The sequence below is a fragment of the Solanum lycopersicum genome, chromosome 2, assembly GCF_036512215.1.
Source record: "Solanum lycopersicum chromosome 2, SLM_r2.1".
In the NCBI taxonomy this organism is placed as follows: domain Eukaryota; kingdom Viridiplantae; phylum Streptophyta; class Magnoliopsida; order Solanales; family Solanaceae; genus Solanum; species Solanum lycopersicum.
Window position 1 is genome coordinate 16,602,974 of NC_090801.1, and position 11,480 is coordinate 16,614,453.

Sequence of the window (11,480 nt, forward strand, 5' to 3'; positions counted from 1 at the left end):
ATTCGTCAAGCCAAAGGGCATAACCAGCCACTCGAATGCACCATAGCGCGTTACACAGGTTATCTTGGGTTCATCACCTTCGGCAATCCGAACTTGGTGATAACTCTTTTCTCAAGTCCATCTTCGTAAACACCTTGGCTTGTCTCAATCTGTCAAACAAGTCAGCAATTAAGGGATCGGGGTACTTGTTCTTCACCGTAACCTTGTTGAGGGCTTGGTAGTCAATGCATAAACGAAGTGTCCCGTCCTTCTTTTGGAACAAACCAGGCGCACCAAACGGCGCCTTAGATGGCCTGATGTGCTCCGAATCAAGCAACTCCTTGAGTTGCTTCCTCAATTCTTCTAGTTCCGGGGGCGTCATACGATAAGGCGTCATGGCGGGCGATTTTGCCCCGGGAACCAACTTAATCTGGTGATCAACTTCCCTTCGGAGTGGCAGTCGTTTGGGAAGTTCGTCTGGCATCACGTCCCTATTTGACGGATACAGCCATGCTTTGGAGAGGGGGGTTTGCCGTATTGACGATTGGGAGCAGTTCAAAGTTGAACTCAAACGTCAGTTCTACCCTCAAAATGTCGTTCACGAAGCCCGTCGAAGGTTGAGGGAGTTGAAATAGACCTCCTCCATTCGTGACTATGTGAAAGAATTTACGAAGTTAACACTTCAAATTCCAAGCCTAACAGTGAAGACTTGCTATTTTATTTTCTAGATGGCCTTCAAAACTGGGCCAAGCTAGAGCTTCAAAGACGTCAAATCAGCGACGTGGATGAGGCGATAGTGGTGGCGGAATCGCTCAACGATTTTCGAGCAGATGCGGCAAAGGGGAGGGATAACCGGAGCAAAACTATTGACAACAACAAGGGTAGAAGCAGACCGAATCCAAACAGAGGCAGCGACACGAGAAGTAACACTCGTGATCAACCTTCCAATTTTCGAAAGAACTATGAGGACCGCAAGAGGGGTGCTCCTCATCGGGAAGGCTGTTACATTTGTGGGGAGACGACCCATGCTGCTCGTTACTACCCGTCCTTGAGAAAACTGAGAGCTATGGTGGCTGCCGAAAAGCAGCAAGAGAAGGCTGCAACGCAAACCGGAAGTTTTGCCGGGGAGCAACGAGGGCAGAATAGCGGGACAGACAAGGGAAAGAACGTTGTTGTTGGCATGTTCAATCACATGGCGTTGATCAATCATATTTCTATTGCTGCTTTGGCTGCCAAACCAGCTAGTATCAAATCGAGGGAATCACTGTTAGTTGATGCCAAGTTGAATGGCAAAAATGTGCGCATTATGGTGGACACCGGTGTAACACATAATTTCGTGACGGAGCAGAAGGCCAAAGAGCTCGGCCTGAATTATGTTGCCAGCAACACCAAACTGAAGATAGTCAATGCCACTCCCACTTCCGTCCATGGCTTTGCTCCTAAAGTCCCCATTGATTTAGGAGAATGGACGGGGCAGATTGACTTCACCATTGCCCCCATGGATGTGTTTGATGTAATCTTGGGGCTGGATTTTTGGTATGAAGTCAACACATTTATCTCCCCACGTCACAACCAGCTGCACATCAGCGACACCGGAGGTTCATGCGTGGTACCCCTTATTCGGGTACCACAAAATGGGATGCATCTATCGGCGATGCAGCTTATTAAGGGTTTCAAGAGAGGCGAACCAACCTTTCTTGCTACCCTTGTTGGAGGTGCGGAAAGCTGTACCGAGGCAGCTTATTAAGCAGCCATGTATTTGACGGATACAACCATGCTTTGGAGAGGGGGGTTTGCCGTATTGACGATTGGGAGCAGTTCAAAGTTGAACTCAAACGTCAGTTCTACCCTCAAAATGTCGTTTACGAAGCCCGTCGTTTATGCATTGACTACCAAGCCCTCAACAAGGTTACGGTGAAGAACAAGTACCCCGATCCCTTAATTGCTGAGTTGTTTGACAGATTGGGACAAGCCAAGGTGTTTACGAAGATGGACTTGAGAAAGGGTTATCACCAAGTTCGGATTGCCGAAGGTGATGAAACCAAGATAACCTGTGTAACGCGCTATGGTGCATTCGAGTGGCTGGTTATGCCCTTTGGCTTGACGAATGCGCCGGCGACGTTCTGCACCTTGATGAACAAACTGTTCCACCGATACTTGGACCAGTTTGTGGTTATTTACTTGGACGACATCGTCGTCTATAGCAACAGTATGGAAGATCATGTGGAATACTTGTGCAAAGTATTCAAAGCATGGCTGTATCTGCCAAAGCATGGCTGTATCCGTCAAATACATGGCTGTTTGCCGTATTGACGATTGGGAGCAGTTCAAAGTTGAACTCAAACGTTAGTTCTACCCTCAAAATGTCGTTCACAAAGCCCGTCGGAGGTTGAGGGAGTTGAAATAGACCTCCTCCATTCGTGACTGTGCGAAAGAATTTACGAAGTTAACACTTCAAATTCCAAGCCTAACTAGTGAAGAATTGATATTTTATTTTCTAGATGGCCTTCAAAACTGGGCCAAGCAGGAGCTTCAAAGACGTCAAATCAGCGACGTGGATGAGGCGATAGTGGTGGTGGAATCGCTCAACGATTTCCGAGCAGATGCGGCAAAAGGGAGGGATAACCGGAGCAAAACTATTCCTCCCAAGGTTGACAACAACAAGGGCAGAAGCAGACCGAATCCAAACAGAGGCAGCGACACGAGAAGTAACACTCGTGATCAACCTTCCAATTTCCGAAAGAACTATGAGGACCGCAAGAGGGGTGCTCCTCATCGAGAAGGCTGTTACATTTGTGGGGAGACGACCCATGCTGCTCGTTACTACCCGTCCTTGAAAAAACTGAGCGCTATGGTGGCTGCCGAAAAGCAGCAAGAGAAGGCTGCAACGCAAATCGAAAGTTCTGCCGGGGAGCAACGAGGGCAGAATAGCGGGACAGACAAGGGCAAGAACGTTGTTGTTGGCATGTTCAATCACATGGCGTTGATCAACCATATTTCTATTGCTGCTTTGGCTGCCAAACCAGCTAGTATCAAGCCGAGGGAATCAGTGTTCGTTGATGCCGAGTTGAATGGCAAAAATGTGCGCATTATGCTGGACACCGGTGCAACACATAATTTCGTGACAGAGCAGAAGGCCAAGGAGCTCGGCCTGAATTATGTTGTCAGCAACACCAAACTGAAGACAGTCAATGCCACTCCCACTCCGTCCATGGCTTTGCTCCCAAAGTCCCCATTGATTTAGGAGAATGGACGTGGCAGATTGACTTCACCATTGCCCCCATGGATGTGTTTGATGTAATCTTGGGGCTGGATTTTTGGTATGAAGTCAACACATTTATCTCCCCACGTCACAACCAGCTGCACATCAGCGACACCGGAGGTTCATGCGTGGTACCCCTTATTCATGTACCACAAAATGGGATACATCTATCGGCGATGCAGCTTATTAAGGGTTTCAAGAGAGGCGAACCAACCTTTCTTGCTACCCTTGTTGGAGGCGCGGAAAGCTGTACCGAGGCAGTTTCATTGCCTCATTGCATCGAAGAGGTCCTTAGCAATAATAGGGACGTGAGGCCAGAAGAACTTCCCTAACGGCTGCCACCTCGAAGGGAAGTTGATCACCAAATTGAGTTGGTTCCCGGGGCAAAACCGCCCGCCATGACGCATTATCGTATGGCGCCCCAGGAACTAGAAGAATTGAGGAAGCAGCTCAAGGAGTTGCTTGATTAGGGGCACATCAGGCCATCTAAGGCGCCGTTTGGTGCGCCTGGTTTGTTCCAAAAGAAGAAGGACGGGACACTTCGTTTATGCATTAACTACCGAGCCCTCAACAAGGTTACGGTGAAGAACAAGTACCCCGATCCCTTAATTGCTGACTTGTTTGACAGATTGGGACAAGCCAAGGTGTTTACGAAGATGGACTTGAGAAAGGGTTATCACCAAGTTCGGATTGCCGAAGGTGATGAACCCAAGATAACCTGTGTAATGCGCTATGGTGCATTCGAGTGGCTGGTTATGCCCTTTGGCTTGACGAATGCGCCGGCGACGTTCTGCACCTTGATGAACAAACTGTTCCACCCATACTTGGACCAGTTTGTGGTTATTTACTTGGACGACATCGTCGTCTATAGCAACAGTATGGAAGATCATGTGGAACACTTGTGCAAAGTATTCAAAGTCTTGCGCGACAACGATTTGTACGTGAAGCGAGAGAAATGCAGCTTCGCCCAACCGACTGTCCAATTCCTCGGGCATACAATCAGCCACGGCGAGATACGAATGGACAGCAACATGGTGGATGCTATCAAAAATTGGCAGGCTCCAACGAAGGTACCAGAATTGCGGTCCTTCCTTGGCCTTTGCAATTACTATCGTCGCTTCATTTTCAACTACTCAGCAATTGCAGCCCCACTCACTGATTTGCTGAAGAAGGATCGTGATTGGCATTGGTCGGAGGCTTGCCAAGCTGCCTTCGAGAGGCTGAAGGCTGCTGTGACGGATTAGCCTGTTTTGGCCTTGCCGGATTTCTCTAAGGCGTTCGAAGTCCACACTAATGCGTCGGACTTTGCTATTGGTGGCGTCCTAATGAAAGAGGGCCACCCAATAGCCTTTGAGAGCAGAAAATTGAACGAGGCGGAGCGGCGGTATTTGGCTCACGAGAAGGAGATGATGACCGTAGTTCATTGCCTTAGAACTTGGCATCACTATGTATTGGGTGCTCCCTTTGTCGTCAAGACGGACAACGTCGCGACGACGTACTTCCAATCCCAAATGAAGCTGTCCGCTAAGCAAGCCCGTTGGCAAGACTTCTTAGCAGAATTCAACTTCACTTTGGAGTACAAGCCGGGGAAAGCGCATGTGGTTGCCGACGCACTTAGCCGCAGGGCTTCTTTGGCTGCTATTGTGAGCTCGAGTTGCAGCTCACTGGTTGACGAGATTAAAGAGGGCTTACAACATGATCCAGTAGCCAAACAACTCTTCGCCTTGGCCCAACAAGGCAAGACGAAGAAGTTTTGGGAAGAAGGTGGCCTGCTCTACACAACGGGCAGGCGTGTGTACGTTCCGAATTGGGCTAACCTTCGGCGTACGTTGATTAAAGGAAGCCATGATTCTGCTTGGGCTGTTCACCCGGGACAGAAGAGAACCTTAGCATTGATAGAGGCTTCCTACTATTGGCCTCGGATGTGGACGACGTCGAGGCATATGTGCGAACTTGTCTGATTTGTCAACAAGACAAGGTCGAGACCAAGTTGCCGGGAGGATTGCTTGAGCCGCTGCCCATTGCTGAAAAACCTTGGGACAGCGTCACAATGGACTTCATCACTTGCTTGCCGAACTACTCGGAAGGGTTTGGGACGATAATGGTCGTGGTGGATTGCTTCTCCAAATATGCGATGTTCACTGCCACGACGGCCAACTGCAAGGCCAAAGAGGCTGCCCGGATTTTTTTGCGTGATGTCGTTAAGTATTGAGGCATCCCCAAGCATATCATTAGCGATTGGGATCCTCGGTTTACTGGCTCATTCAGGAGGGAATTATTCAGCCTATTGGGGTCGAAGTTGCACTTTTCGACCAGCTTTCACCCTCAAACAGACGGGCAGACTGAGCGGATCAACGCACTGTTGGGCCAAGCTGCTGGACACTGCCCAATTCTCTTACAACTTGCAGCGAAGTGAGGCGACGGGAAGGAGTCCTTTCAATTTAGCAACGGGGCAGCAGCCGAATACGTCCCAATCATTGCCCGTCGATGTCGGTTTCAAGACTCCGGGTGCTTATCAGATGGCGAAAGCCTGGGAGGAACAAGTCGACCTTGCACGGTCGTATCTTGACAAAGCAGCCTGGAAGATGAAGAAGTTTGCTGATCGCAAGCGACGTCCAATGGATTATCAAATTGAGGATCGAGTTATGGTGAAACTCAACCCAAGGCAATTCAAGTCGTTGCGAAGTGTGAATCAAAATCTGATTCGCAAATATGAGGGGCCATTCGAGATTACTGCCAAGGCTAGCAAGATTTCGTATCGGGTTGACATGCCTCATCACTTGAAGATTCACCCTGTCTTCCATGCAGGCCAATTGAAACCTTATTTCGAAGACAGGGAAGACAAAGAGCGGGGGCAGTCCGGGAGAGCCAGAATCTTCATTACACCGCCTACCGTGGACAAGCAAATTGAAGCCATCATCGATCATCAGCTTGTTCGGGGAAAGGGCTGGAACAACTCTAGTTCCTATTTCACTGGAAAGGGACAGCACCAGAGGAGGCGACTTGGGAAAAATACTAGGACTTGTGGCAGTTTCGCGACAAAGTCCACCAGTACTTGCAGTTGTGTGGCGTCGGGGTCGTCACCGATTCAGGTGGGGGAGCGTGTACCGCCCCGCAAGGCGGTACATTAAAATCCGACGATTCCAACAATACAGCAACATCCCATCTAGGCTTGGAGGGTCAAGAAGTGGTGCCAAACTCTGGCCCAACTGATGGGGGTACCTTGCAAGAAAGGAGGAACTTGCCATGCTCACCATGCCAGCCAAGAGCTTGAAGACAATCTGTGCAGCAGACTGGCCAAGTGGCAATAAAGCTGAGAAGACAAATCTGCCTATTTTTCAGCCTTGGGAAAACTGCCACATGTAGCCTTCCCTTTGAGAGTTGGTGCCAAACGTTTTCAGCTTACTTAGAAGCTTTGTATATTGTTGTTAGACAGAAATATCACATAGAGAATACTTTGCATCTCATACTTTGTATATTCTCTTGTACAGACTTGGAAGAAATATTGAAAATTGGCTTTTTGGCCTCCCAAAGACTTGCCTTCCTTTCTTGCTTCTTTACTGTTTGTGGCTGTGTTTGTGGACTGTCTTGCTTATTGTACCTTGGGTGTTTGGTTGGGCTGAGTTTTGAAGAGCCGTGCAAGCCTTAATTACTGTCCCACGAGGTAGAAAAATTTGACCCCGTGACACATGATAAGGATGGCAAGTTCTCTGTAGGTAGAATTTATACGAAAGGGGTTTCCTGGATGTTTGAGAACAAAATAGGTCCTTGGAAGTAGAGCTGTCAAAATGCGCTGGCCTAACTCAACCCAACCCAATCCTAACTGGCTAGAGAGTTAAATGGGTTGGGGTAGGCTGGCCATTTTAGTTGAAGGGCCAATGAAATAGCGGCTCTAACCAGCCCTAAGCGATTGCTGGTTGGGACGGGTTGACCCTTCATCAAAAAAATGAACAATATTACTCTCTTAGAAGGAGTATATAAGAGAATTGAATATTAACGTCTATGAACAAGACATCAATACATACAAATTTTCAATTATGAATCACACACTTCAGCGAATACTAACAGTAATACATTTATGAATCTCACACACACATATATATATATATATAGCCCATGGGCTGGCCTCTGACGCTAGATGGTTGGGCCTACGAGTCTAGCAGACCAAGTGACGCTAGGCTAAAAAGCCTCGTTCCTAAATGAGTCAAAAAAAATTAGGCCCAACCCACTTAATTCATCGGTTGGGTTGGGCCGGCCTCGCGGGTCAAGCCCATTTTGACGGCTCTACTTGTAAGCATGTATGAAAAAGTATGGCTCCTACTATAGTTATGTGCTTTGCTTGGTTAGTAACCAGGGAAGCTCGCCTCACTTGTGAGATTCTGCAGAAAAGGGATTGCCAATTGTGTCCAGATGCATGTTATGTAGTAAGGCTAGAGAGAAATAATTATATGTTTCTCCATTGTAAAGTCATATCTCAACTTTGGACTAGGTTCCTCAGTTTAACAGAGACAAAGTGGTCAATGCTAGAACTCACAACAGACTTGTTAAGTTGCTGGAACACTAAGAAGTGATGGAGAATAATCCCACACTGTATCTGGTTGACTATGCGGAGGGAGAGGAATGGAAGCAGCTTTGAATTTGGATTCAACAACATTCAGAAGAATAAAGGAAGCTGCATTGCGGTTTTCTACTTTTGGTGTAAAGAACATTGTATAGAAAATGCTAAACAATTATTAGATTTTTTAGGACTACTGTAATTTAGTCTCTTGTTTTACCTTGTTACTACTCTTTTGGAGGTCTCCAACATACCTTTATGCTGAGGAATACAACACTACTTGTTTCAAAAAAAAAAGTAGTAACATTTTTTATCGGCTGCAATTTGTGATATTTAATTTCAGACACATTAATTTAAACATTTTTCAATTAACAGGACAGCCTCGATGACAAATCTTTTGAGAGCTACAGAAGTGGGTTGATAGCTAAACTTTTGGAGAAAGATCCATCTCTTGCATATGAAACTAATCGCTTTTGGGGTCAGATTACTGATAAAAGGTATTTGGTCTATAGTATGCCACCATGCATAATGATGGATATCTAAGATATTACCTATAGAGTTTAGAAATGTGATTATTCATTATTTGCAGTATATAGTTTCATTGATTAAATTGTATTTTGATTATTGTACTTAGTGTGAACATGTAAAAGCTTTTCAAGTCTCCACATAGCCTTGTTACTTCATGAGCTTGCCTACTAATTACTTCATCCCATTTTATTAACGGTGTTTGATTGAGAATGGTGTTTTAGAATGATAGACAGACTTTGAAACTTGTGGTCTAAAACAATTCATAGATATTTTAGATATTTGTGTCCATAAATCATCTCATAAGGGGGTAGATTGGGGTAGAATGGGAAGTTTAATGATAACTCATGTCTAGATACATAGAGGTATTATTCTTTTCGGGACAGACTAAAAATGTAAGTGTGCCACATAAAATGGACGAAGGGAGTAATATAGTAGGATATCAAAAAGGTAACTGTACTTTGCCAAATTGTGACCTGTCAGCTCATGTGGTGACAAAGGAACTTCTCAATTGATGGTGATGGTATGGAATGGTCACGAGTTACCAGACATGCTTTTGGGTGGAGCAAAAATTTGGAACTTTACGCAAGCTGAAACACCACCAGGATGGATACATGTGATGACTTATTTCATGAAATCTCCTGCCGTGCCCATGTTAATCCAACTCAATTTTGGTGTGGATGTGCCTTTGAGGATATGACTGAGTGATTGAGGAATAAAAATCTGGAGGTAGTTTAGATAGCTAGCTATGACACTCAGTAATCAGTATGTGTAATATAGTAGGTTTAACTATCAATTAGTTGAGGTTCGGAAAGTTGGCTCAAGCACCATCATATATAAATAGAAAATAGAATCTTGGTCTTGAGTAAACACTAGATTTGATCAATTCACTTGGGTATGTTGTCTGGATTTTCTGGTTTCAATTTTTGGGTTATAATAAAACGTACAAGTAGAGGGTATTCAGAGGTGCTTTATTTGGGGATCTATTGGCTTGTGCTGATTAGTTGGTCAAAAATTAATTAGAGCATGCAGGTTTATGGAGATGATTTGAATCGCTATCGATGCGGGATTGATTTGCTGGCAGTATATGTTGAATGCCATAATAATGTCGTCACAACAAACTGGCTTGGGAGGGAATTAGCGATGTACATGTTTTGTATATTTATTCATTGCTTAAAATATTAAATTTCCAGAAAGGTTTTGAATTTTAACAGTATGGTCACACTAGTTTAGTTGTAAGTGCTTCTGCTTCTATTTTGTGGTGTCCAATCCAGAAACTTTTCATTTTTCCCGGGCTTAAACATTTCAGGTGATGGAAGTTAAGACTTTCTAGAAACTGAACCATTGTTGTCAAATGTACTGATTTTCAGGTACATGTTTGACATGTCTGAGAAAGAAGCGGAGGTGCTACGGAGCATCCAGAAAGGTGATTTAATTGAGTGGTACCACACCTATTTAAGACAACCATCTCCCAAGTGTCGGAGACTCTGTGTTCGGGTATGGGGTTGCAACACTGACTGGAAAGATGCTGATTCACCTATAGCCTCCGCTCAAGTCATCAAAGATGTAATTTCCTTCAAGAAGTCAGCCAAGTTTTATCCAAGTCTATGTTGAGGACTATAAATCCTGTATTATTAGTGTTGCCTGGGGCCTTCATTGACTCAAAGCTTGCGATAAATAATTGCATCTTGTAACGTATATAATAAGCCTTGTTTGTTGGGATTTTTTGTAGTGAAGATGAGCGGATATGTCAGTGTGGAAATTACTCCCAACTCCTTATGTTATATTAGTAAACTGTTTAGATGATAATTGGACAATGGATTAATGCTTGCAACCTTTTCAACACATTTTTAGCCCTTGTTACTATGCAGACTTTCCATGTGTTGATGCAAACTCAAACAATCAGTATATCCTAGCAACCCTGCTTTTCCACTGTTCAACTATTCATTTTAAAACTGATTTTAATTAAGCTTTGGAAAAGCAATTTGGTCTTGTGAATGGTGATGGTCACAGATAAATGAGTATTTTAGAAATGAATCATAATCATGGGAGCAAGGCCACACATGTCAACCCCCAAACACGTACATACATACAGACACTATTTTTTGACGCGTGCGTTGAATATTTGCCCCCTACTATTGTATAAATTTGTACAGAGGAAAAAAAGTTATGCTTCTAAACGTAAACAACTGAATCACTAATTGAAATCAACCTATATCTATATCTATCTATACTATCTTAAAAGCATGAACTTCCAAACGTGAATGTAGAAATACTATAATACCTCCAATTAAAATATTCAATTTATTTAATTATGTTATGTTAAGAGTTCATACCTTTTCATATAAAGGGATTGTGACTTTTGCGTCAAGTTGTGACTTTTTTTATGGGTTGTGACATTTCTAATGAGTTGTGACTTTTTCAAAGGATTGTGATTTTTTAAATTATTGTGACCATACCAAAGGTTTGTGCCTTATTCGATGAGTTGTGACTTTTTCAAAGAGTTCTGTGTTTTTCGATAAGCAGAGACTTTTTTGAAGAGTTGTGACTTCTCTAATAAGGCACAATCAGAACATACTCATACTACTCTGTGTTAGCTATAAATAGAGGGGTTTCTTCTCACTTTTAAACTACAATTTTTTGGTTTTATACTGTTCTTATTAAAAATCTCACCTGTTATTCGCAATAGTTGATTAAGTTCTAAACCCAACGAAATTTGAGGTACCACATAAGAAAGAGTTGGTGAACAAATTTTCGCAAATCATTCATCAATTCACACTCATATTTTCCTTGACAATTTCATCACCTACATACATCAATATTTTTTATATCATTTTAGAACATAATACTCTTTAATTAACCTACATGTTTGATTTATTAATAACATATAAATTTTCTATGAATAATCACAATAATTTCAACCTTCATGTTTCTGTGGTCATAAATCACAATCATTCACTCCTTATAAATTCTTGGGGGTCTCTTTTTTTGAGACAATCTCAGATCATTTAAAATTTTCATAAATGATTCATCCCCAATCCATTGATATGTTGTGCCGAAGTTCTTAGCAATGAAATTTAGGTGTTAACTCTCTATTAAAGAAGAAAAGAAGAGAACATAATATGCAATTATCTGTGAACTTTGTTTCGCACATAAATT

General features: G+C 43.6%; 1 protein-coding gene across 2 annotated transcripts in view; it reads left to right on the plus strand.

Annotated features, from left to right (window-relative positions):
* Positions 1 to 10,166, plus strand: part of LOC101261473 (nardilysin-like) — a 50,991-nt gene extending 40,825 nt beyond the window's left edge. The window contains exons 18-19 of one of the 2 annotated variants that reach the window (XM_004231668.5): positions 8,172 to 8,293; positions 9,692 to 10,166. In XM_004231668.5, the coding sequence (XP_004231716.2) occupies positions 8,172 to 8,293; positions 9,692 to 9,935 (366 nt within the window). In that variant the 3' untranslated portion in view covers positions 9,936 to 10,166. The remainder of the gene's footprint in view (positions 1 to 8,171; positions 8,294 to 9,691) is intronic. The other variant, XM_010317497.4, reaches the window with a different exon arrangement.
* The last annotated feature ends 1,314 nt before the right edge of the window (positions 10,167 to 11,480 follow it).